We start from the raw sequence: 25,850 nt of genomic DNA on the forward strand, positions 1-25,850 counted from the left end.
TAAAGAGAAAGTGTGGTCAAAACGGAGTCTGTGCAGTTCAAAAAAAACTTCAAAAAAAGTTTGAAAAAATTCTCTCAAAAACTAGGTCCCCTAGGTAAACAGACCTGGGCGCCTGCCTACATAACTGCCTTCAACCTATTTGCGTAGGCAGGCGTAGGCCGCCTTGATTGCAAGTAGACAGGCAATTCTGAGGTCTTTGGTAATTCGAAAAATATTTATAATAATACGAAAACCAAAACTTTATTTGTTTCTAAAAAACGCTCGGGCCACCCCCCTGTAAACCGTCTTATACGGGGTTTAAAAAATCTGAAACTTTAAAGATTATCTTTGTATTCTAGCCCACAAAAATACGGGCTTGACGTCAATTTTCAAAAAGTGCATCAAAGATGAAATGGACAATTGATGTCATAAATGCCACAGAAAGTATCCTAGAATTTCAAATTTCGCGGGCAATTTTATCTCTAGGTGCGACAGAGCGCGCTTGCAGCTAGCACCAAAATTCGAATTTCTTTGACATTTAAAAAAGAGCAAAAAAAGTTGAACATTTAATTTTCTGTAAACTTGGCTATTTTACAATTTGATTAATTCTGAAACACTTACATGGAGAAGCTTTTTCAGAAAATGATGTGGCGGCTCAGGGCTCCCCGAGCCAAAATTGTGCAAAACACGACAATATTTCCCAGGTCACGGAGCCCCCCATAAACTGGCACCCCCCGGGGGACCATTTTCGCCCCGCCTGCCCAAAAGATGAATATAGGATATACGGCTTTTTAGTTCTCCTCGCCTACACTTCCCTCGTTTTCTTGTTGGGGGTGAATTTTCAAAAGTTTTCTCGCGGTTTTTTTTCCGAAAAAATGGTCCGATTATCATGGCATCATAATGTCTCAAGGGGGAAGAGAAGGTGATGTGAGAATAGAGAAATTGAGGAAGAAGATGGAGTAGTTGGCGGGAGTGGAAACAAAATACCGTAGTAGCCTTTTTGGGGAGGTTTTGTAGAACTCAGAAGGGAAATTTGGAATTTTTTTGCTCTGAAAGATTGGAGGAAAATCGAACCAAAATCAATAATTATCGATTTTCTGCAGTTTTTTTCTCAGTGAAACAGGGGTGGGCGCCAAACGATTTTTTTCCGGCAAATCGGCAAATCGGCAAATTGCTGGAATTTGAAATTTCCGGCAAGTCGACAAATTGTCGGAATTTAAAATCTCCGACAATTCGGCAAATCGGAAAGTTGCCGGAATTGAAAACTTCCGGCAAATCGGCAAACCCTCGGCAAACGAAAATTTCGCAAAATGTGGTTTTGTGATCGGGCTCAGGCTGAGGGTTAGGCTTAGGGTTAGGCTTAGGCTTATCCTCAGACTCAGGCTCAGGCTCAGGATTTGGTTTAGGCTTAGGCGTGACTGGAAGGGAGAAAAAACATAAATTCCAAAAAATTCAGGGAAAAAACACGAAAAAAGTTGTTTTCGGCCAAGCCAATTTATATAATGGGGCGGCTCCTTCGTGTATTTTCTTGGTTCACACCTAGGTACCTCCAAAAAATCCGAAAAATAGCGTCACACACACACACACGACAAAAGGGGGAGAATTTCGTGTTTTGAGACATGGAGAATCCGGAAACGACGAGTTCAATTTCCGGTGGGGGACCCATTTTGAAGAAGCAAGTTTCGGTTTCCAGGCGGAAAACATCCGTCCACGTGGGGGGTGTTCAATGACTGTAATTAATTTTATTTTTTGTAATTTTGTAATTTTTGCGCCAAAAAATACGGTACCCCCGGTCTCGACACGACACAATTTTTTTTGATGATTACAAAAAGGTGAGCGTCTTTAAGGAGTACTGTAGTTTTAAACTTTTGTTGCTGCGGATATATTATAGATTTTTGTTGAGATCACGCGCTTCTGGCTTCCCTCATAAATTGAAATGGAAGAGTTTGCCGAACTAGGCCATTTTAACTCGGCCATATTTAAGGTAGATTTACGGCGCGTTGCGTGTCGCGTCGCGGCTCGATTTTAGTTGTAAAACTAAATGTATTTGTCTGTGTGGAGTACACGACTTTCCCACGCGTTGTCCGGCGGGCGATTGTCAATGGAGCGCGAAAAATCCTATGAGGAAGGCCTGAAGCCCGTGTTGAGAGTTTTGTTTTAATTTTTAAAATTATTTACACATAAAAATCATTAATAACAACGAGAAAATGATTTAAAATGTTTGAATTCACGGTTTTGCCGCCAAAATCCTAACGAGACTAAAATTATTATGGGGACGGAGAGCTGCATTAGAGCGCGCTTGCACATCGACTTCAAAATTTTTGTGAAAATGGTAGAATCGTAATTTTTACATTGTTTTCCGCGTAAAACACTGAAAATTTGACAAAAATTGAGATTTTCAAACAAAGTTCTCCTCGAGGAGTACACGAGGGCGTAAATCGACACATGGCCGTGTTTTTAAACAAGCTTGCAGCAAAAACAGAGTTATTTATTGAAAAAAAAAACTAGAAATTAACAAAAATGTTCAAATGCAAATTATTTAAAATCAATTTAAAACAAATCTACACAACAAAAAAAAAGCTATTTCTTCTTATCCACTCCATCCTTTTCGCTCATTTTCCTCATCATCTCCGGATCCTCGACGATTTTTCCGATATCTTTCAGAGAAACTGTCTGCGATCCACGTTTCGCTGCTTTTGGCATATTCGGGCCAGGCTTCCAGCCGATAAATGACACGATTTTGAATGTGGCCGGGTATTTTCCGTCGGATGAGTACATTGACTGCAAAAAAGTGGAATTTTTGGAACATTTTTGGTACGAAAATGCTCGCCTGCCTACGCCTGCCTTATGTTAAATTTTTCGTATTAAATTTTTTTAAATCGAACTGTAGATTTTTCTTTTTGAAAAGCTAAAAATTATGGAATTTTTACAAAAATTAAAAAAAAAATTTTTTTTCGAAATTTCGAATTTGTTTTTTAAATAGGCGATAGGTAGGCAGGCACAAAGGCAGGCATATAGGCAGACAGGCATGTCAGAGGTGATTAAGCAATTGTCGTGCGGCATTTTTTCTTGTTGACAAAATCGGCAAATCAGCAAATTGCCGGTTTGCCGATTTGCCTGAAATTTTTAATTCTGGCAATTTGTCGGTTCGCCGATATACCGAAAATTTTGATTTTTGGCAAATTGCCGATTTGCCGAATTTTTCGAATTTTTATGCTTTCTAAAAAATCAACAAGAATCGAAATTTCGAAAATTTTTGTTTAAATAGGCGATAGGTAGGCAGGCACACAAATTGCCGATTTGTCGATTTGCCGAAAATTTTGATTTTTGGCATATTGCCGATTTAGTAGGGAGGTATAGTAGGTAGGCGCGTAGGCAGACACATCCAGAAAAAACGGGGAAAATGTTCAAAAAGGCACAGTTTTAAGTCTTATAAAAAACCCCGCTAAAAATTTCCGGCAAATCGGCCAAATTGCCGGAATTGAAAGTTTCCGGCAAATTGGCAAACCGGCAATAAGCCTATTTGCCGAATTGGTCGACAAAAAATTTGCTGAACGGCGATTGCCGCCCCCACAAAGGCAGGCACATAGGCAGACAGGTAGGCATGGTAGGTACCTGATAAATAGCCTCAGCCGCCACGAGAACATCCCTCCGAATCGTCGGATTTCTCCGATGTGTACAATGTGATTCTCCCATCAACTGAAGATCATACATCAACGCAAACATATTCGGATATCCAACTTGAATCTCATCCGAATCAAGAGTAATCATATCAAAACCCGCCGACGACAAAAGTCCTCCAATATCCTGCGTCTTAACAAACGGCGAGATATGCGAAGAAACTCCGCCGATGCGTTCCAGCTCGGCGAGCTGCAGAGAGCATCGGAGCTCGTAGAGCGTGTCCTCGGCGAGCATTGAGCCGATGAATGGGCAATCAGGCTTCACGATATCATGACATTTTCGCATCCATTGAGGTAGGTGGTTGATCCAATGAGCGGACATTGAGGTGAGAAGTAGGTCGAATTGGTTCTCATGGAAGCCATCAAGGGTCTCCTCGTCGACGGTACGACGTTCTACTATCACTTCGGGATCCTCGCATTTTGCACTGGATTGGGCCATTCCGCCGCTCATATCTACCTGGAAATGAGCAGAAAATTAAAAAAAAAAACAATTTTTAGTGAAAAATTCGGCGAAAAATCAAAATTTGTGGTTTTTTTTAAAAATAAATTCGAGTTAATTTTTTCTTGAAAAATGATAGTTTTTGCTTTTTCGTCACGTGTCTCATTTCGTTTTGATCTACGCGCAGATCTACAAAAAATGCGGGAAAAGATACGCAGAGTGTTCTCAACTGATTTCGCATGGTTAAGAACGTGTGCTGACGTTACATTTTTTGGGGCAAATAATTCCCGCATGTTTTGTAGATCAAACCGTAATGGGACAGCCTGGCACCAAGTGAGGAATTTGAGAAAAAAAATTGATAAAAAGTTGTTTTTGAAAATTTAAATTTCCCGCCAAATTCGAATTTTTTTTGTTCGAAAACTTTGGCGGCGCGAAATTCAAATTTTGATTTTTTTTTGTATTTTTTGGCGGGAATTTCAATTTTTCCAAAAAAATGCGCTTTTCATGTGGTGCCACAGGCTGTCCCATCACCGTTTGATCTACAAATATGCGGGAATTTTTCGACGAAAAAACTGTGACGTCAGCAAGTTCTTAATTATACGAAATCAGTTGGGAACTCTGCGTCTCTTCTCCCGCATTTTTTGTAGATCAACGTAGATCAAGCCGAAAAGTGACACTCTGACACCACACGTGGCTTTTCTGAAAGTAATTTAAGTTTAAATTTCTCAAATTTTTTTTTGGCGGCGCGAAATTCAAAATTTTTGACATTTTTGGCGCGAAATTTTCAAAATTCAGTATTTTTGAATAAAATTTAAAATTTCAAAAAATTTAGGAAAATTCCGAATTTAATTTTTTTTTCGAAATTTGAAAAAATGGCGCGAACTTAAAAGTTTGGGTCAAAATTCAAATTTTGTCGATTTTTTCCAGAAATTAAATTTTTCAAGACCCTAACCTGAATAATTTTGCCCACATTTTCCTTAATCAAGTGCGGAGCGATATGTCCGACACCACATCCGATATCCAATACCAGCGGGTTGAATTTCGTCAAATCGAACACCTTATCAGCGACACGCCATCCGATTTCTTCCTGGAATAGAATCAGAATTTCGGTGGCCGCGAGTTTTCATCTCATTTTTTTTCTAGACCACGTCTCCAAAATCTTTTCCCAGGCTCAGGCTACCTTCAAATATTGAGCCGCCTTGAAATCCGGCTGCCTGACTGCCCAATCACGTTGGCCTCGCTTCATTTGCCGGTCGAAAACCATGCTGGTGCTCGCCGAGTCCACGTGGCACGTGGTAGAGAAAAGTCGTTGCAGGCTTTTTTGGGACGGTGGACGGAGTCGGATTATCATTCTGGAAATTTAATTAGGTTTGAAAAAAATTGAAAAAAAAAATTTCTTTTGAAAAATTTTCAAATTTCCCGCCAAATTCGAATTTAAACTTTTTAAAAAATTATTCAAAAAATTTTTAAAGAAAAAAAATAAAATACAAATAGCTGTGCGCCTTTAAAGAGTACTGTAGGCGAATTTTTATCAATTTTTCAGTTTTTACGTTAAAAAATTCATTTACACTCAATTTTTTACATACAAATGGCTAAAAAAAAACTTAAATTGTATTCCACAGTATTCCTTTTAAAGGCGCACACCTTTTTACATTAACAAAGAATGTCGCGTCGAGACCCCGGGTGAATTTTTTTCGCGTGGCCGAGTCGAAAAACTCGGCCACCGATTGAGAAAAATTCTGCTAAGCTTTTAAAGGGTTTTGTCTTTAAAAAGTGCTGATACTTGAACAAAAAAAAAATTTTTTTTCGATTTTCAAAAATTTGGAAAACTCGGCCACCAATTGTTTTTCGCGGCCACGTTCATTTTTTTTTCTGTAAAATCGAATTTTTTGGAAAAAACTAAAATTTTTGGAATTTTCTGGGATATTTTTCTTGAAATTTGTTGAAATTTAGATTTTTTTTTGTTGGAAATTTTGAAATTTCTGAAAAATTTTCGTTGTAAAATCGATAAAATTTGAATTTTTGTAGAAAAAAAAATATTTCAAAGCAGAAAAACCTCAATTTTCATTTAAAAAAATTTTGCCAATTGAAAAAAAAATTGATTTATTTAAATCCCCGAGATTTGAAAGAAAAACTGAATTTTTCTTGGAACAGAAAAATATATACAAAAACCCCGAATTTTGGGAAAAAAAAGTGAAAAAATCAATAAATAACAACAAAATAATTGGTTTAAAAATCGACTTCCAGCCAAAAATCCAATTTTAATCGACCAAAATTCGCCGCCTCACACCTCCATTGCTCTCTTGCTCCGAGGCTTCAGCTTTACACGAATTTTGCTCAATTTTCTCCGTATTGGGCTCTTCCTCACCGCTATTCTCGTCGTCTGAAGCTTCTTCTTCGGCTGAGGAAATTTCAGATTCTTCAGAGTCTTGTTGTGCTCCTGCTCCGTGAAGCTTCAGATAGCTTTCCAGCAGGTTTTTGTCGGCATTTTTGGGAAATTTGAATGATTTCCATGTTGTTGGAGTTTCATTGGGATTTAATTGAGCTTGTAGCTGAAAATTCGAATTTTTAGGGAAATTTCTGTAATTTTATGTGCTGAAAATCGTAATTTATTCGCAACAAATTCATGTAAAATAAGTGTTTTTTTTTGGAAATTCTTGAAAATTTTCGATTCAAAATTTTTTTTTCCGTAAAATTTCCAGGATTCCGATTACCTTCAGCGCCTGCGTATATAATGCTGCAACTTTCTCGTGCATCTTCATTTTTTCCGGCTTATCCAGTGGTGCAAGCCCAGAAACTTGCGGTTTTCCATCGTGGGTGTACTGAAAAATTGAAAATTTACTTTTTTTTACTGAAAAACTCATTTTTTATAATTTGTGGTAATTTTTTTAGTGGAAAAAAATTATTAATTTTTTAATTTCACATAATTTTTTTTTCTTGAGATTTAGCACCAAAAAAATTCAAAAATTGATTTTTTTTTACAATTAGGAAGTGTATAATTCTCTTTTTTCGGCTTATTTTCAGAAAAATTCGATTTTTCAAAATAATTTTGAAAAAATTCAGCTAAAAAATCAAAACCGCACGGAAATTTGAATTTTTTTTCGGAAAATTGAAACTAATTTCTAAAATTCGATTTTTTTTAAGCAACTTTTCAAATTGAAAAATCAGCTTTTTTATTGAAAAATTTGAAAAAAAATCTCATTTCACCTTTAAAAAAATCCAAAAAAATTTGTTTCAAAAGGTTTTTTTTCTAATTTCCAAAAAATTCAAATGTTCCAATTTTTCTCAAAAATGTCAAATTTTTGTAATGAAAAAATTGAAAAAAAGTCTTTAAAAAAAATTTTTTTTTGGATTTTTTTCGAATTTTTTCTTAAAAAACTCGAAAAAGACTATTTTTTCACCAAAAATAAAATCAAAAATCGATTTCAAAACAATTAGAAAATGTACTACTTCCAAAAAAAATTTTTTTTAATTTTTTTTGCCATTTTTTTTTTGAAAATTTAGATTTTCAAAAAAAATTTTGCCGCACATAAATCGTGTGCTCCTCCCGAAATCCGTCCATCTGCTCCTCGAAATACGTCTCAAATTCCGCATCCAACTGCTTTTTCGTCCTCTTCTCCCCAATCGGCTGCTTCATCCTCTTCCGAACATCCACTTGCTCTTCCTGCTGCTCTTCCAAAAACGCTGGAAATTTGAATTTCGGCACAACTTGTCCATGCTCTCGGAGCTCTTGCTCAAGCATTTTCTGCCGCTGCTCAAGCCTTCGGAGCGTCTCCCTGGACACTGAATCGCCAGGTCGCGCGGGTCTCGTCACGATTAGATGCCAGAAAATGATGACGTGGCAAACGTGGAGCAACGCAGAACTCCACCACGTCGATGGATAGACGTTCCAGCTGAGCTCGACGGCGGCGAGCAACGGTACTTTCCACAGAAATTGACGCCACGGAATCGTGGAGACACTTGCCACGTGGGGATAGTCGCAGAAGAGAAGGAACGGTATCTGATGGAAGTACCAACTGTAGAACTGGTAGTGAAGGGATCGGGAGAAGGCGATTCCGATCAGATTTGAGGTACAGAAGGCGTAGTAGGTCTCGACGGCGCCTGTGGTGGTGGTGATGCCTTCGAAAAGACGTAGGTAGACCGAGGTGCGGAGACCGTTTAGGCGTCTGGAAATATATATGTTTCCCTAGAAGCCCGATGACCTAGAAGCCCGATAACTAATTGCAGATTGGTGGCCTAGAAGCCCTGAAAGCTAGGCCAGAAGCGTGAAATCGATGGCCTAGATCCTAGGGATTCTAGGCCACTGGCCACAGTTGGATGGAGGTATGAAAGCCGTTTAGGCGTCTGGAAATTCATTTTTGGCTTGATGGCCGCCAATAATTCTAGGACATATTGGTGGCCTGAGAACATATAATTTTAGGCCACGGATTTTAAATTGGTGGCCTAAGAGCTACAAATTCTAGGCCATCAATTATATATATATATATTGGTGGCCTATGAACCTAGAAATGGAGTATGGAACAGGTGGCCTGGAATCTCCGAATTCTAGGCCACGACCTTAAAATAAGTGGGCTTTGCCTACTATTTCAGGCAGGTGGCCTAGAAAATGCGAATTCTAGGCCGCTTGTACCAAACTGGTGGCCTAGAATCCTCTAATTTTAGGCGGCTTGTTTAGACTGGTGGTCTAAGAATCTGTGGTTCTAGGCCACATTCTTGAAAATGATGGCCTCAGAATTAAAAATTCTAGACCACTGATGTGATTGGCCACCTAAGAACTGTAAATATTCTAGGCCACAAGTTCCTAATTGGAGGCCTAGAAACCCCCAGAATTCTAGGCCACCTTCCCAAATATGATGGCCTAGAAACCCTAAAATCTTTACCTAAACCACATGTACGACGCGAAAACCGCCAAAAACGTCAAATGCCCAACCAAAAGTGCCGCGTGGAATCGCTTGTCGAGGAAAAACTGCAAAAAAAAATCGGAATTTTTCCCAAAAAAAAACTACAGTAACCCCAGCGGGGGGGGGTACCTCTTCGGGCAAGAATCGCCAGTTGACAGTCCATTTGAACATGAAAACTCGGCCCAAATCGAAGGATTGTTGCAGATACGATTTCCAGTCGTAGAGGAGGAATGGGCCACCGACGTACAGTTGGATTAGCCTGAAAATGTGTGGAGAATTTTAGGCCACGGAAGAGAAATTTCGGCCGCGGTGTTCAAATTGGTGGCCTAGAGCTCTTGAAAATTAGGCCACACGAACTTTAAAATCGGTGGCCTGGAATACTAGAAAACTGGGCGACGAACTCGAAATTGGTGGCCTAGAGCTCTTGAAAACTAGGCCACAGAGTTCGAGTTGACGGCCTAGAAATCTAGAAAACTAGGCCACGGAGTTCAAATTGATGGCCGAGAAGTCTAGAAAACGAGGCCACAAACTTGAAATTGGTGGCATAGAGCTCTCGAAAACTAGGCCATGGAGTTGAAGTTCCTGGCCTAGAAATCTAGAAAACTAGGTCACAGACTTGAAGCTGATGGCATAGAAACCTATGAAGCTAAGCCACGGGCTGCACCCCATGGTGGCCTAGAATTTCCGCAGCCACGGGGTGGCCAAACCTACCCGCAAACTGTCAAATATCCCAACGTCGCCATATAACTATTGTTGAGCAAAAGTGTGAAGAACAGCGCCGGCGCGAAAAGCAACACGTTCATTTTAATCGATACTGCCAGGCTGGAAATATATCGATTTTTTCGGATCCATGAGCAAGCACCTGGTACCTATAAAAAACACATCCGACAAGCCATTTTTGCTCCAAAAACCGATCCATTGCCACGTAGAAGAGCATCATAGCTAGAGGATCGTTGAAGAGCCGCAACACGAAAATCGAGTGTATCCGATAGCCGGTGATCGACACGAGAAGCAGCACGATCGGCGGGATCCGCATAGTCTTGTGAAGGATTCGAAAGACCATAAATAGATTAAACATGTAGAATCCTTGGAAAATGTGCTGAGCCGCGCGGATATTGCGGCCGGAGCTCGTGAAAAAGTGGAGCAAGCGGAAGACGAAGAGATGGCCGGCCGGGTAGACGCAGGGACCCGTGTCACCGCCGATTTGCGTGTAGTTGAGGATCCCCTTGTTCACGTAGCACTCGACTTGTTGCATATACGTGCTCCAGTCGATTTCGGTGTCTGCAACAAATTGCAAATTCTAGGCCATCAGTTGTAGGGTGGTGGTGGCCTAGAGGAGTAAAAACTAGGCCACTAGGTCTAGATATCGGGTAGGGTAAAAGGCTCGATTTCTAGGCCACTAGTTGCTTCATTGCTTCATTGGTGACCTGGAAACCTTAAATTCTAGGCCACTAGTTCTAGGTTGGTGGCCTAGAAATTTATATTTCTAGGCCACTAGTTGAAGACCAACTGGTGGCTCAGGAACCTGGAAATCTAGGCCACAAGCTTTCAATTAGTCACCCGGGAACTTGTATTTCTAGGCCATCAGTTGTAGGGTGGTGGCCTAGATGAGTAAAAACTAGGCCGCTAGATCTAAATTGGCAGGCTAAAAGGTTCAAAAGGTAGGATTTCTAGGCCACTAGCTATAAGCTGGTGGCCAAGAAGCCTGCAATTCTTGGCCACTGGCTATAAGCTTTTCTAGGCCACTAGCTATAAGCTATATAAAAATCTAGACCACTAGCTTTATATTAAAGGCCTAGAAATCTGGAATTCTAGGCCACAAGTTGTCAATTAGTCACCCGGGCACTTGTATTTCTAGTCCACCAGTCGTAGCTTGGTGGCCTAGAATAGTAAAAACTAGGCCACTAGTTGCGAATCAGTCGCTGGAGAGCTAAGACTTCTAGGTCATTAGTTGTACGTTCGTGGCCTAGAAACATGGATTTCTAGGCTAAAACTAGATTCCTAGGCCACCAGTTACTGATCGGTGGCCTAGAATTCTGAAATTGCAAGTACCAAAAGTCTAAATATCTAGCCCACTAGCTTTAAATTAGTGGCCTAGTGACTTGGATTTCTAGGCCTCCCCAGCTCCATATTGGTGCCCTAGAAACCCGAAATTCTAGGCCACCAGTTGCAGATCGGTGGCCTAAAAGCCTGAAATCCTTACAATTAACTTTTAAAATGACTAAATGTGATAAAACGGCTTCGGCAATCATCAGCAGCGCCGCAACTGCTCTAAATCCCGTATCATTGACCGAAAATAGGCCAACCACTAGCCGAGAGATTAACTCTCGCATTTTGTGGAATCTGAAACAAGAATATTGATTTTTTTTTGGAAAATTGTTTAAAATTCTGGAAATTTAAAGAAAAATTTCAGTTTTCTGGGCATTTTTCTAAAGAATTTATGAATTTTTATCAGAATAATTTCTAAAAAATTCAAAAAATATTGAAACATAAAATTTTTTTTGAGAATTTCTAATTCCAGAAAACACTAAAAATTCGGGAATTATTCAAAAATATCGAAAATTGTCTGTTTTTTATGTTTCTTTTTTTTTGAAATTTCCGAAAAAAATACTCGAATTTTTTTCAAAAAAAAAATCAGAAATTGCTCAAAAAATCACAGAAAAAAGTAAAATTTCGGGTTTTTTTCCACAAAAAAACTCTAAAAATCGGTATTTTTTAAGTTCTCTTGAATTTCCGAAAAAAAAGGGAATTTTTTCCAAAAATAATTTTTTTAAAAACTAAAATTTAGTGGAAAAATATCCAAATTTCAGAAATTTTTCGCCAAAAAAATACTAAAATTTTTTTTTTCTATAAAAATATTGATTTTCAGCAATTTTAACTGATTTTTTCAAAACGGGAAAATTATAGGAAAATCGCAAAATTTATGGGATTGAATTTTAGGAAAAGAAACAACAAATAAATTAATTTTCACTGGAAATAAAATAGACAGTTTTCACTGAAAATTCCTGTAAAAAACGGATTTTTTCCACAAAAAAAACTGTAAAAATAGGCTTTTTCAGTGAAAAAAAAACAAAAACAGAAAAATACAAAAAATTAACGACGATAGCGATATTTCTTAAACATGAACCACAACTGGAAGACACCGTTCTGGAATTGACATTTATATCCATTTTTATGAAGAGTTTCCCATTCTCGATTGACAACTTTAAAGGCAATATCCTCATATGGGGGTCCTGCTTTGAAGCGAATTATCGCAAAATCTGGGTCTTCACACGAAGTCAAGCCGAATCTTGGCGCCACTGTCATGTCCAGGAGGTCGGGGTAGAAGATCTGCAGAAAGAAAAAAAATGGTTGATTTTTTTAGGAAATTTTAGCTATTTTATTAATCGAAATTTCCATGATTTGGGCTTTTAAAATTGACTGAAAATTTACAAAAATTGCAGAAAAAAACCATTATTTAAAAAAATGGAGTTTTTTTTTCTGAAATTTTGAATATCAAAATTTTTTTTTTCAGATCTAAAAAATTATTTTTTCGGCTCAAAATAATTTTTTTTGTTCAAAATACTTTTTTCCTAAAAAAAAAATATTTTAAAAAATTCAATTTTTCAAGCTCATTTTCGAAATGTTAAGCTTATTTCCAAATTTTAAGCTCAATTACAAAATGTTCAAGCTTATTTTAAAATTCTTAGGCTTATTTTTGAAGTTATAAGCTTGTTTCCGAATTTTTAAGCTTTTTTTTTTAGATTTATTAAGCCTAATTCCCAAATTTTCAGCTTATTTCCAAAATTTCAGGCTTTTTTTCAACTTTTCAAGCTTATAGTCGAATTTTCTAACTTATTTTAAATTTTAAAGCATATTTTCAAATTTTTTGGCTTATTTTTGAAGTTCTAAGCTTATTTTCAAAATTTCAGGATTTTTTTTTCAAATTTCAAGCTTATAGTCGAATTTTGAAGCTTATTTTAAATTTTAAAGCATATTTTCAAATTTTTAGGCTTATTTTTGAAGTTTTAAGCTTATTTTCAAAATTTCAGGTTTTTTTTTCAAATTTCAAGCTTATAGTCGAATTTTGAAGCTTATTTTAAAATTTTAGGCTTATTTTTGAATTTTTGAGCTTATTTTCAAATTTTCAAGTTTATTTTAAATTTCCAAGCTTAGTTTCAAATTTTTTGGCTTATTTTCAAATTTTCAAGATTATTTTTAAATTTCCAAGCTTAGTTTCAAATTTTTTGGCTTATTTTAAATTTCCAAGCTTAGTTTCAAATTTTTTGGCTTATTTCCGAATTTTTTGGCTTATTTTCAAATTTTCAAGCTAATTTTAGAAGTTTAAGCTTATTTTTAAATTTTCCAGGTTATATCTAAATTTTCAAGCTTATATCTAAGTTTTCAAGCTTATTTCCAAACGTTTAAGCTCAGTTCAAATTTTTAAGCCTTTTTCCAAACTTTCAAGCTATTTTTCAAGTTTTCAAGCTTTTTTAGGCTTTTTTCCAAAGTTTCTCCGTACATTAAACTTGTATCCCTGTACAATCTTCGGCGGCGGATTATCCTGATCATAATGCGTCTGATTGTATTTATTCCAGTCGAATCCAGTCTGGACACGATTCAAATATGTCGGTTTGCGTGGGCGATATTTATCCGACCAGAGGTGTCGCTGAGCCGCCAGTTGCTCTTCGGCTCCGAATATCGATTCATCGGCTTCCATCCCTTCACGAGCTATTGCCATCATTTTCGATGATGCTCCTTGTGGAGCTCCTGACGAAGCGGCGGAGGATGATGGAAGTGTTCCACGATTCCTGTTACGACGTTCTGTTAGATTATCCACGTCGGCCTGCTCATCCAGGATCTCGATTCCGGGCATTGTGTCGTCGGCGCTGATGTAGGTAGGACTGAAAAATTGATTTTTTGGAGATTTCTTTCATGCCAAAAAAATCACATTATCACTGCAACTTTTTCCTCACGAGGGACGAGGAAAAGTGGTTTCTAGGCCATGGCCGAGGGGCCGACAAGTTTCAGCGGCCATTTATGTTGCTTTGTTTTCCGCCTGTTTTCTTTCGTTTTTCATCGATTTTTTTCGTTTTTTCTTAATAAAACTGATAAATAAATATTTTTTGCAAATGCTAAAACAATTTCCAAGTAAAAAATCATGTATTTAGTGGGCAAGCAGCGGTGAAAGTGGGCATTGTAATATGATGGATTACGGGAATACAAAACCTAAACTTTTTCTGAAACATGATACATATGCTGCTTAAATGCTGAGACTACCTGATTTTCATAACGAGACCGCTGAAAAAGTTTTGAGGTTTCCAAAATTCAACTTTTTTGGTGAAAAAGTCGAGATTTTCGCACAAAAAGTTGAATTTTGAAAACCTCAAAACTTTTTCAGCGATCTCGTTATGAAAATCAGGTAATTTCAGCATCTAAGCATCATATGTATCATGTTTCAGAAAAAGTTTAGGTTTTGTATTCCCGTAATCCATCATTTTACATTGACCACTTTCACCGCTGCTTGCCCACTGAATACATAATTTTTTCACTTGGAAATTGTTTTAGCATCTGCAAAAAATATTTATTTATCTGTTTTATTAAGAAAAAACGAAAAAAACACGTGGAAAACAAAGCAAGATAAATGGCCGCTGAAACTTGTCGGCCCCTCGGCCATGGCCTAGAAACCACTTTTCTTCGTCCCTCGTGAGGAAAAAGTTGCAGTGAAATTCAGTGAATAAAAACCAATTTTTGTGAAATTTTTTTGCAAAATTTACGGTTTTTCTGCCAAAAAAAAAATGCTAAACCTATAACATCCAATTCTGTACAACTCCCGAGTGACGTCATCCAACTGATCTCCCGTCAGTGCTCTCCATTTTCTCTCCCTCTCCGGCTCATCGAGCTCCGGATCATCAAGCGTCTGCACATCGATCTTTCTCCGAACTTTCTTCGATATTTTCTCATCATCCTCATCCTCCTCCTCCTCTTCTTCCTCTTCCTTCTGAATTTTCACTTGTGGTGGAACTTCAGCCACCGGGAGGAGCTCTTCCGACTCCTGCTGCTGAATCTCCTTTTTCTGCTCTTCCTTAATTATTGCCAACTGGAGCCGGAGCACACGGCCGTGATGCTCGCGGAGTCGCTTCCGCGCGATAAAAACCTTCAGCTGATCGTCCAAATCCTGCCAGTAACCCTTGTTTCCACTGTTTCCGCGGATTTTTGCGTCCATTTGGTCTTCCAGTTTGAGCAGCTCATCGATTGATTTGTTCTGGAAAAATTCGGGGGAAAATTGAGTTTTTTTTTTCAGAGTTTTCGGCTCAAATTGCGATAAAAAAGACAATTTTCCGCAAAAAATTACTGAAAATAAGTTATAAAAGCCGTTTCAAAATGTTTTTTTTTTGATTTTTCAATGAAATTGACAAAACTGACAAAAATCATGCTCTTAGCTTGAATTTTTTTGGTTTTTTTCCTCGAAATCTGTACTTTTTTTGGATTTTTTGGGTGGGCGGCAAACAAGTTTTCCGGCAACTCGGCAAACCGGCAAAATGCCGGAATTGAAATTTCCGGCAAATTGGTAAAATGCCGGAATTGAAATTTCTGGCAAATTGGTAAAATGCCGGAATTGAAATTTCCGGCAAATTGGTAAAATGCCGGAATTGAAATTTCCGGCAAATTGGTAAAATGCCGGAATCGAAAATTCCGGCAAATTGGTAAAATGCCGGAATTGAAAATTCCGGCAAATTGGTAAATTGGCGGAATTGAAATTTCCGGCAAATTGATGAATTGCCGGAATGGAAACTTCTGGCAAATTGGTACAATGCCGGAATTGAAATTTCTGCCAAATTGGTAAAATGGCGGAATCGAAAATTCCGGCAAATTGGTAAAATGCCGGAATTGAAATTTCCGGCAAATCGGCCAGTTGGCTGAATGGAAAATACCGGCAAATTGATGAAATGCCGGAATTGAAATTTCCCGCAAATCGGCAAGTTGGCGGAATGGAAAATACCGGCAAATTGATGAAATGCCGGAATTGAAACTTCCGGCAAACTGGTAAATTGGCGGAATTGAAATTTCCGGCAAATTGGTTTGCCGAATTTGCCGAAAATGTTCGGCAAATGTGGTTTTGTACTTTTTTCTTTTTTGAAAAGTGAGCAAAATAGGAAATTTTCAGCTCTTTTTTCAAAAACTTGGCTGGAAATCAGTAAAATCGCTTGAATTCCAGATTTTTCCGTTAAAATCAGCAAAAATAATTGTTTTTTTTTTAAATTTAATTTTCATTGTTTTGTCAATTTTTCACAAACGTGACCATTTTTTTCCAAAAAAAAAAACCACGTCCCTTCAGAAATTCTCGACTATTCGAATCAGTTTGAGAAATTGTTTTCACTCAAAACGTTCAACAAGAGGCAAATTCGACGAAAAATGGACACAATGGAGCAGCATCAGGAGCTTGAGCAAGAAGCCATCGGACCGGCTCTTCCACCGCCGTCAGCTGCTCAAAAATCGGAGCTCTTCGAGGAGCACAACGTCGAGTACGAGCTGATCAACGGGATCCCGTGCTACCAGCCGGATCATGTGGTCGACGGGCAAGTTCAGGTAAGGAATGACTCGAAAATCTTGTGAAAAACCCAGGAATTTCCCGCAAAATTCTCAGGTTTTCGTCGTTTTTCAAGCACATTTGCCACGTGGCCGCGAACAATTCGGTGGCCGAGTTTTCTCTTTCCCGGCCACGCAGCGAAGGTTGTGGCTGGGCTTGGGCTTCTTAACTCAGGCTTCCCGTCTTTGTCCGGACTTTTTTTTAGCGAAAAAATCACCAAAAAATGCAGTTTTTGGCACTGTCGATTAGGGGTGGGCGGCGATTGCCGTCCGGCAAATTTTTTTGCCGATTTGCCGGAAATTTTCAATTCCGGCAATTTGCCGATTTGCCGGAAATTTGTGATTTTCGGCAAACTGCCGGTTTAGTGATTTGCCCGAAACTTTCAATTCCGGCAATTTGCCGATTTGCCGGAAAATTTTGATTTTCGACAAACTGCCGGTTTGGTGATTTGCCGGAAATTTTCAATTCCGGAAATTTACCGATCTGCCGGAAAATTTTGATTTTCGACAAACTGCCGGTTTGGTGATTTGCCGGAAATTTTCAATTCCGGAAATTTACCGATCTGCCGGAAAATTGTGATTTTCGGCAAACTGCCGGTTTGGTGATTTGCCGGAAATTTTTCATTCCAGAAATTTGCCGATTTGCCGGAAAATTGTGATTTTCGGCAAATTACCGATTTGCCGGAAATTTTAGCGATTTTCCGCAAAACTGCTAGTCTTTGGAAAAGTGAAAAAAAAACTCAGAAATTCATCGATTTTCCCAATTTTCCAAAAATTAAACCACAATTTCCAGATCTTCGAACGAATCGGCTACGACGACAAGGTCGGCGGAACGTTCCTCGGGCTCAGCGCCGACGGAAAAGAGCTCGTCGTCCGCGTCGCACCGATCGACGCGCTGACTCATGTGGTTCGTGCCGAGGCGGCATTCCTGTGCAAGGTGGAAGCCGAGCTTCAGGACTGGCGGCTCTTCTCGCAAGTTCACAAGATCTTTCTGACCGACGACGCGTGGCACATGTCGCTGTACTTCCGTGGTGGACCGACGTTGGAGCAGTGCTTTGCGATGCGGAACAAGTTCACGCTTGGGACGGCTGGACGCTTGGCCGAGGATGTGCTCAATGTTAGTTGGCTCCTGGAGGTCCTAGCTGGAATCGCTCTGAAGCTTGAACGGGCTGTCTAGGCTTCTGGCGGAGCTTGAGCTCCCGTGTTGGCGCTGGAACGCCTGCCTACCTGCCTGGCTTCATGGCGATCTCAGGCAGGCGCCTGCCTACCATGGAAGCCTCAATTTCAGCTTATTTTGCTTGAAATCTCCAGAATTTCTGTCAATTTCACGGAACTTTGTAGAAATTCTTGATAAACTGCTCATTTTTAGGTGATCCGATGTGCTCACAAGCATGGCTACCTCGTCCGCAACATGGATCTCAACAGCTTCCACTACGATGCGGCAAGCCGTCACCTCTTCATGGCGGACATCTCGTCTTTGGTCAAGAACATTTCTGGTGATGATGGAGCTCCGATTGCTAGCTACGCTGGCTGCTTGGATTATGCTCCGTGCAGTGACGATGGTCTTGTTGGCGCCCGGCAGGATCTCGAGACATGGTTCTACCAGCTGGTTCACCTGGTGCTCGGCGAGCTCCCATGGGGAAGTCTGAGCCGCGAAGAGGCTGGAGTCAAGAAGGCCGAGTTCCAGAAGAGCAAGGAATTCGCGGAGCTTCCAGAGGTGTTCCACAAGATTGCCGAAGTGGTTATCGCCAAGGAATACTCGGTTGTCGAGGAGGAGGAATATGTCAAGTTGGCAGGGCTCACGGAGCAAATCTACAAGGAGCTCGGAGGTGTGACGGATCACGAGGAGAATATGGATTTCGAGCGGGAGCCGACGCCGGATGAGCTTCCACGTTTTGTGGCGTGCCGTGCCGATGAGATTCCGACGATCGCGGAGGAAGAGGAGCCGGCGGTTGAGGAAGAGAACTCGGAATAGGGATTGAAATTTGAATAAAATTTAAATATTGTGCGGAAAATAGGGTCAATTTTTGGGCTTTTTGCCGGAGGATTTTTAAAGTTTCAAGTTAATTTTTCAGCATTTTCAGGCACTCTACCTTGAACATATTCTGAACTTCTGTCTGCACACTCGCATGCACATCACCTCGATTCTGTGCGGCCTTCTTCTGAATCTCGTCTTCGGCGATTCGTGTAACATCCATCCACCAAGTCTCGTTTTTGGCCCATCCGTCGACTTCTCTGTACGTTTTGATGTCCTCGATGAGATCCTCGTAGTCGTCGACTGATTTGCATGAAGCTGGAAGAGAAAATTGGGTTTTCTAGGCCACCACTTTTGAAGTCCTCTCGGACACAATTTTAAAGTTTTATATACTTTTTTTTTAGGATTTTGAAAGTGAAAAAAACGCTTCTTCAACTGGAAAAAGTAACTTTTTGTAAGTAACTTCTCCTCTCGGACAATTCTTGGAATTTTAAATTTTTTTTCCAATTTTTTTCTGAAAAAAGCGTGTAAATTTTCTAAAAATTGATGTGAATTGGACTTTTTCGATTAAAAATCTCAGAATACGCAAAATTTCAGAATTTTAGGGCTTTTTGGCAGGAAAAAATTGGGATTTTTGCCGAATTTCAGAGTTTTAAATATACTTTTTAGTACTTTCGAGGAAAAAAATGATTCTTAAACTGAAAAAGTGGTTTAATTTTGAAAAATATGAATTTTGACTCCTCTCGGACAAAATTTTGCTGAATTTTAGAGTTTTCAGGGAAAAACCGACAAAAATGAATTTTTAAAAGAAAATTAAATAGTTTTTTCTTGGAAAATTAATTTCCGCTACTTAATATGAATTTTGTACTCCTCTCGGACAAAATCTTGAAGAATTTCGGCAAAAATCGAGAAAAACCAGTTTTTTTCTGGAAAAAAATCGAGTAAATTTTTAAAATATGGCGTCATCAAGTTTTCTAGGCCACCGTGTACTCCTCTCGGACAAAATATTGAGGAACTTCAGCAAAAATCGAAAAATCCTGTTTTTTCAGGTTTTTTCTGGAAAAAATCGAGTAAATGTTTAAAATATGACGTCATCAAGTTTTCCAGGCCACCGTGTACTCCTCTCGGACAAAATATTGGGGAATTTCGGCAAAAATCCTGTGTTTTTCAGTTATTTCAGGAATAAGTTGGGCTTGTGTTGAAAAAATCGATTTTTTTTCCAAATTTTCACGATTTTCAGTAGATCATCTCTCTACCTTTAAGGTATTCCATGGGATTTTCGAGCTCAAAATCGGGAATTTTCGCCGTATGTGGATTCTCGTCGGCAAATCTCGCATATCTCGACAGCAAATCGATCGCCTTGGCTCGGCCCTGATCGATACGAATCCGAGTTCGCTCCTTGATCTGATCCATTTGAAATTCGCGCTCTTTTGTGTCGGAAATTTGTCCGGCACGGAGATCCGCGTCACGTTTCATCATTTCCATGTCTTCCTTGGCGGCGGCTCGCGAATCACGTATACGCTTGAATTCGGCGGCTTCGTGCAGGTTTTTTCGGATCCGTTGGCTTGTTCTGGAAAACCGATCGTTTTTTTTTCAATTTTAAGGTCAAAAATCGAATTTTTTGACACTTTTCTTCGATTTTCTACCAAAAACTCACTGTTTAGTGATCTCATCCTGTGTCAGACCACTTTTTCCCTCTCTTTCCAACTTTTTGCCCCAGACAAACGTCTGGGTGAGCTTTGTGTCGTTGAATGGATTATTAAGATTCGTATAATTGAGCTCTGGCGGAATCAGCGTGTCCTCTGCGTCGGCATCCTTTCGTTTCGCGTCTTTTCGCATCTTTTTCTCCATTCGACGGGCTCGTTTCTCCTCGGCCGACTCGTTTTTCTTCATTTCTTCCTTTTGACGGCGTTTCTCATCTTTTTTCAGCGATCTTTGCTCGGCAAGCCGCTTCTGAAGCCGCTCTTCGTCAGAATCGGACGTTGAAGGCGATCTCTCTCGTCTTCTGCATTTTTTTCGATGATTTTCGTGAATTTTATGATGATTAATTGACTTACCGTTCTTTTTTATGCTTTTTGGAATCTTTTCCCATAGTGAACACGTGAAATTTGAAGAGAAATCGACAGAAAACACGAAAACAGTATTTTCGAAAGGAAGAATTTGCTGCAAAATGTGATGCCGTGTCTGCAAACACCGTCACGTCAGAATGCAGACTCAGTGCAAATAGGAATTTCCTAGGAAATTCTATGAGACCCGAAGAACTCGGGGGATGTCCAATTGGGGGGATTACCAACTCGGGGGATTGGCCCCGCCCACAGAACCGTGGCTTGCAATACGCCCATTTTTGCAACTGCCGCACGGTTTTAAAATTATTTTTTCTTGTTAATTCTCGCTCTATTGAGAAAAATACAGTTTTAAAACCGTGCGGCAGTTGCAGAAATGGGCGTATTGCAAGCCACGGTTCTGTGGGCGGGGCCAATCCCCCGAGTTGGTAATCCCCCCAATTGGACATCCCCCGAGTTCTTCGGGTCTCAATTCTATTGTAAATAATTATTGTATTTCATAAACTTTTGAATACTTTTCAGAACTAAAGAGTCGAGAGAGTGGACTAGGATAATGCTGAAGACAAGTTTATAAATTTAAAAAATTAAAAATCTTGAAAGATTACAAAAAAAAGAGCAGGGAATGATTATGAAAAATATAAAACGGATCAATTAAAAAAAAAAAACAAAATGTACTCACAAAACAATATTAACCGGTGGTGAGAGAAAGGAGATCGGGCGGGAAGTGGTATTACATTACAATTAGAAAAAAGAAAAAGGAGAAATAGAAATATTAAGTATTATAAAATTGAAAAAAAATAACAAAAAGGGGCAGAAATCGGATTAAATTATAAAAATATTAACAGGTGGTGTCGAAGAGGAGAGAGCGGGCCGGCGGTGGTAGAATCCTGGTGCCGCTGCTCGCAATACACCGTAGAGCCTTCAATCCAGCCGCTGACAATGCATAAAATTTCAAAACTTAGACTTTTAATTTTCTGTAATTTATTACCTTTTTCACCATTTCGAGCTTGAGAGCTTGCTCGAGATAGCTCTTGACGACAGGCTCAAAAAAACCACTGATCATTGTGGCAGGCGCGAAAATGTTCTTCCAATCATCCAATTTGATGTGGGTGGCGATTTTTCCGGCCGATTCCGCACTCTTAACTGAAAAGTTAACGATTTTCGCGGAGAAGGAGTTCTGAAGCGGCATTATTCTGTACTCGACATCATCGAAATCGTCAACTCTGAAATATCGGTATTGTTTAAATTAAATAGATTTTCTAATAAAAAATATTCACGTCTCAAAAAATCCGTACCCAATCATCTTTAATTTTTCTTTGAGCTCCCGATGATTTCCAGCTTCTGGTCGGCATACACCCAAGTTGAATTCCTTCGCTGAATTCGTTGCTCGCTTATTCGGAGCTTCGACCGGCTCCTGGTTTTCCACTTCTTCAAAACCGAAGTCCTCTGCGTCAGCATCCTTTCGTTTCGCGTCTTTTCCGGGCTCGTTTCTCCTCTGCCGACTCGAGCTTCTTCGCCTCCTGCTTCTTACGCCATTTTCCATACTTTTTCAATGTACTTTTCTTGGCGACCCACTTATCAAACGTTATCTCATTTTGACGGCGTTCCTCATTTTTTTCAGCGATCTTTGCTCGGCGCGCCGCTTCTGAAGCCGCTCTTCGTCGGAATCGGACGGATGATATTGACTTACCGTTCTTTTTTATGCTTTTTCGAATTCTTTCCCATCGTGAAAGCGTGTAAATTGAGGAAATATCAGCTGAAAACACGAAAAAAAATTATTTTCGAAAGGAAGAAATTACCGCAAAATGTGATGCCGCGTCTGCAAACACCGTCACGTCAGAATGCAGACTCAGTGCAAATAGGGAGACGTCACGGAATAGAGGGCGAAAAATTGGAAGAAGAAAGAACCCGAGGTATATTTATGAAATTTAAGCAAAATATTTGTTTGAGTATTTCAAAATGAAGATAGAAAAGCTTCCTTGTCTCTTTTTACAATATATATTTTTTATTTTTTGCATGTTTCAAGCTCAGAAGTTGAGGTTTCCGTTGCTCCAGTGGCACAGATCGGGATCCCGAGGTATTTCTGCTGTATTTCTTCCGTGCGACCTCAAGAAATTTGTTTTTTCAGGAATTGATCAATTAATTGAGGAAACACTTTTTGACTACTGGATTTTTGACTACATTGCTTTTTGACTACTGAATGTCTTTTTCGCTACTGACTGAAAAAATAGCTACATTCGCACTTTTGTCTTTTTGACTACTGAATGTCTTTTTCGCTACTGACTGAAAAATAGCTACTTTAAGAAGACTACATTCGCACTTTTGACTTTTTGACTACCACATAAAAACCAAGACGCGCTCCGACCGACTGGCGTTTTCCAAAACTCAAAGATAGTTTGTAGAAGTTATTCATTGAATCATTCAACAAAGTTGCAATAAAAATTGCAGTATCGCAATTTGTGAAAACAATTATTTTTTATTCAGAACTTTCCATAAGATTCTAAAATAAATTCTTGAAATTTCTCGAACATTCCCGAAGATTCTCGATTTTCACCCAGTCGTAACATTACATTACTATAGCCTATATTCCTATGCTGCCATTTCTTATGCTGGCGTCTTCCTATGCTGTCAATTTTTTTGTACATTCGTATGCTGTCGTTTCTTCTTATGCTGGTGTATTGGAGTACATTCGTACGCGGATTTCCTACAGTCTCTCTTCATCTCCTTAGAAGACAAAAACAGGGCGTTTAGCAAACCACAGTAACGCCACAGTGATCCTACAGTACATACAGTACCAATACCGTACCACTAAATGCTATAACTACAGTATGCCTACAGGCTACCCTTTCAAAAAGTCCTCCAAATAAGCTTAGCAAAAGGGTCACGTGGCGATAAATCACTTTTTTCTCAATGATGGATTTTTCGCTACATGTCTTTTTCGCTACTCTTCCCTGCGAGACCCGTCCATCGAGTAGTCCTCTTGAAGGAAATCATTATGTTTCTTCTGCAATTTTTCCAAAGCGCTCCGCATTTTCGCAAATTCCGCTGTCATTTTTTTAAATTATTCTAATAATTTTTTTAAAATTATTCTAATAATTTTTTAGCGGAATAAATCAGTATGGATCCGCCAAAATGGCTCTGCAGCAATGACTGGGAAAAGATCATCAACCGAAAGAGGTAAGAGTTTTTCGGAGTTTTCACGATTGTATTCTCGTAACGCGGTGCGTGTTTAGTAGTTTCTTGGGTGGCGCTCTTAAACCAGATATGACCGTCGAATGGCGAAGCATCATTCCCTTTCAATGGAACGCGGACTGTCAGCCTGCTCTGATGCTCAAGTTTCTGGAGAATGTCGAGTGTGATTTCATCCGCAGCGACGTAGCTGAAATTTGAAACTACTGAATACAATCGTGAAAACTCCGAAAAACTCTTACCTCTTTCGGTTGATGATCTTTTCCCAGCCATTGCTGCAGAGCCATTTTGGCGGATCCATACTGATTTATTCCGCTAAAAAAATTATTAGAATAATTTAAAAAAATGACAGCGGAATTTGCGAAAATGCGGAGCGCTTTGGAAAAATTGCAGAAGAAACATAATGATTTCCTTCAAGAGGACTACACGATGGACGGGTCTCGCAGGGAAGAGTAGCGAAAAAGACATGTAGCGAAAAATCCATCATTGAGAAAAAAGTGATTTATCGCCACGTGACCCTTTTGCTAAGCTTATTTGGAGGACTTTTTGAAAGGGTAGCCTGTAGGCATACTGTAGTTATAGCATTTAGTGGTACGGTATTGGTACTGTATGTACTGTAGGATCACTGTGGCGTTACTGTGGTTTGCTAAACGCCCTGTTTTTGTCTTCTAAGGAGATGAAGAGAGACTGTAGGAAATCCGCGTACGAATGTACTCCAATACGCCAGCATAAGAAGAAACGACAGCATACGAATGTACAAAAAAATTGACAGCATAGGAAGACGCCAGCATAAGAAATGGCAGCATAGGAATATAGGCTATAGTAATGTAATGTTACGACTGGGTGAAAATCGAGAATCTTCGGGAATGTTCGAGAAATTTCAAGAATTTATTTTAGAATCTTATGGAAAGTTCTGAATAAAAAATAATTGTTTTCACAAATTGCGATACTGCAATTTTTATTGCAACTTTGTTGAATGATTCAATGAATAACTTCTACAAACTATCTTTGAGTTTTGGAAAACGCCAGTCGGTCGGAGCGCGTCTTGGTTTTTATGTGGTAGTCAAAAAGTCAAAAGTGCGAATGTAGTCTTCTTAAAGTAGCTATTTTTCAGTCAGTAGCGAAAAAGACATTCAGTAGTCAAAAAGACAAAAGTGCGAATGTAGTCCTCTTGAAGTAGCTATTTTTCAGTCAGTAGCGAAAAAGACATTCAGTAGTCAAAAAGACAAAAGTGCGAATGTAGCTATTTTTTCGGTCAGTAGCGAAAAAGACACTCGTAGTCAAAAAGCAATGTAGTCAAAAATCCAGTAGTCAAAAAGTGTTTGCCAATTAATTGACAGGTCTAGATAAAAAAAAATTGAATTTCTTCGATCAATTCCTGTGAAAAAAAAACCGATTTTTACGTTTTTTCGGACGATTTATCAACATTTTCGCAAAATACATGCACTTTGTGCAGTTTTCGGCGTTTTAAATCAAAATAATTTAATCGGAGCTAATTTTACGTGGATTTTTCAACTTTTGCTAGATTTTATTTCAAGAATTAACAGTTTTAGCACAAAAATTGGATTTTTTTTCGGATTTCGATTAATGCCATTGAAAAAATAACGGGATTTGCGCGTTTTGAACGATTTTTCAAAGATTTCGTTGAAAAAAATTATTTCTAGAGTTTTTGAAGTTTTTCAGTGAAAAATACTCAATTTAAAGCCAATTTTAAGTGGGAACTTCAATTTTGCTATATTTTATTTCAAGAATTAACAGTTTTAAATCAAAATTTGAAATGTTTCCGGATTTCGGCCAATTCCAGTGAAAGATTTCCGCGTTTGTTTTTTCAACTCAAACGAATTCAAATTTTCCAGGACCATTTAATGACTTTTTATAACTTCAAACTGATCTTTTACCGAAAAATCACGGCCTCTCTCAATTTCAATTATTTTATTTTTTTCTCGTTTTCTCTCACACTCTCTCAATCTCACTTTCACGTGAATATTAAAAATTAAAACAAATATTTGAATAATTGGATAATTTATATTTATTGATAGAATAACGTTAATACCA

General features: G+C 38.9%; 5 protein-coding genes across 10 annotated transcripts; 1 reads left to right on the top strand and 4 right to left on the bottom strand.

Annotated features, from left to right (window-relative positions):
- Positions 1 to 2,453: 2,453 nt before the first annotated feature.
- nuaf-5 (Arginine-hydroxylase NDUFAF5, mitochondrial) lies at positions 2,454 to 5,450 on the bottom strand (the record flags this gene model as incomplete). Of its 2 annotated transcripts, NM_001383988.1 has the most annotated exons (4): positions 2,454 to 2,760; positions 3,595 to 4,116; positions 5,051 to 5,185; positions 5,279 to 5,450. In NM_001383988.1, 4 exons carry the CDS (start codon positions 5,360 to 5,362, stop codon positions 2,560 to 2,562), a joined length of 942 nt encoding a protein of 313 aa, NP_001370103.1. In that variant the 3' UTR covers positions 2,454 to 2,559. The 2 variants fall into 2 exon arrangements, with proteins under 2 accessions (NP_001370103.1, NP_001254417.1); NM_001267488.3 differs by lacking the exons at positions 5,051 to 5,185; positions 5,279 to 5,450 and having other exon boundaries at positions 2,456 to 2,760; positions 3,595 to 4,110.
- Positions 5,451 to 6,149: 699 nt separating this feature from the next.
- algn-3 (dolichyl-P-Man:Man5GlcNAc2-PP-dolichol alpha-1,3-mannosyltransferase) lies at positions 6,150 to 11,342 on the bottom strand (the record flags this gene model as incomplete). 2 transcript variants are annotated; one of them, NM_001267489.2, is made up of 8 exons in its annotated part: positions 6,150 to 6,650; positions 6,813 to 6,920; positions 7,628 to 8,264; positions 8,979 to 9,064; positions 9,129 to 9,258; positions 9,711 to 9,821; positions 9,869 to 10,280; positions 11,203 to 11,342. In NM_001267489.2, 8 exons carry the CDS (start codon positions 11,330 to 11,332, stop codon positions 6,360 to 6,362), a joined length of 1,905 nt encoding a protein of 634 aa, NP_001254418.1. The 2 variants fall into 2 exon arrangements, with proteins under 2 accessions (NP_001254418.1, NP_001254419.1); NM_001267490.3 differs by lacking the exon at positions 11,203 to 11,342 and having other exon boundaries at positions 6,360 to 6,650; positions 9,869 to 10,254.
- A 486-nt stretch (positions 11,343 to 11,828) lies between these two features.
- On the bottom strand, positions 11,829 to 20,645 carry cacn-1 (Splicing factor Cactin; the record flags this gene model as incomplete). 3 transcript variants are annotated; one of them, NM_001267493.5, is made up of 7 exons in its annotated part: positions 11,829 to 12,329; positions 13,501 to 13,882; positions 14,786 to 15,243; positions 18,662 to 18,861; positions 19,800 to 20,113; positions 20,201 to 20,548; positions 20,601 to 20,645. In NM_001267493.5, the coding sequence occupies 7 exons, from the start codon at positions 20,633 to 20,635 to the stop codon at positions 12,093 to 12,095; spliced, it is 1,974 nt and encodes a 657-aa protein (NP_001254422.1). The 3 variants fall into 3 exon arrangements, with proteins under 3 accessions (NP_001254422.1, NP_001254420.1, NP_001254421.1); NM_001267491.3 differs by lacking the exons at positions 18,662 to 18,861; positions 19,800 to 20,113; positions 20,201 to 20,548; positions 20,601 to 20,645 and having other exon boundaries at positions 12,093 to 12,329; positions 14,786 to 15,204; NM_001267492.3 differs by lacking the exons at positions 14,786 to 15,243; positions 18,662 to 18,861; positions 19,800 to 20,113; positions 20,201 to 20,548; positions 20,601 to 20,645 and having other exon boundaries at positions 12,093 to 12,329; positions 13,501 to 13,854.
- Positions 16,347 to 18,579, top strand: K09E4.1 (Protein kinase domain-containing protein). Its single transcript, NM_064551.9, has 3 exons — positions 16,347 to 16,568; positions 17,362 to 17,685; positions 17,938 to 18,579. Exons 1-3 carry the CDS (start codon positions 16,395 to 16,397, stop codon positions 18,541 to 18,543), a joined length of 1,104 nt encoding a protein of 367 aa, NP_496952.1. The 5' UTR covers positions 16,347 to 16,394; the 3' UTR covers positions 18,544 to 18,579.
- A 512-nt stretch (positions 20,646 to 21,157) lies between the features above and the next one.
- On the bottom strand, positions 21,158 to 22,378 carry W03H9.2 (RRM domain-containing protein). Of its 2 annotated transcripts, none has more exons than NM_001267494.3 (4): positions 22,297 to 22,378; positions 21,902 to 22,251; positions 21,595 to 21,829; positions 21,158 to 21,539 (listed from the first exon to the last, which is right to left on the bottom strand). In NM_001267494.3, the coding sequence occupies exons 2-4, from the start codon at positions 22,147 to 22,149 to the stop codon at positions 21,528 to 21,530; spliced, it is 495 nt and encodes a 164-aa protein (NP_001254423.1). In that variant the 5' UTR covers positions 22,150 to 22,251; positions 22,297 to 22,378; the 3' UTR covers positions 21,158 to 21,527. The 2 variants fall into 2 exon arrangements, 1 of the variants encoding a protein (NP_001254423.1); NR_051891.1 differs by having other exon boundaries at positions 21,458 to 21,539; positions 22,297 to 22,331.
- Between the last annotated feature and the right edge of the window lie 3,472 nt (positions 22,379 to 25,850).

Source organism: Caenorhabditis elegans, chromosome II (assembly GCF_000002985.6).
Source record: "Caenorhabditis elegans chromosome II".
Classification (NCBI taxonomy): Eukaryota; Metazoa; Nematoda; class Chromadorea; order Rhabditida; family Rhabditidae; genus Caenorhabditis; species Caenorhabditis elegans.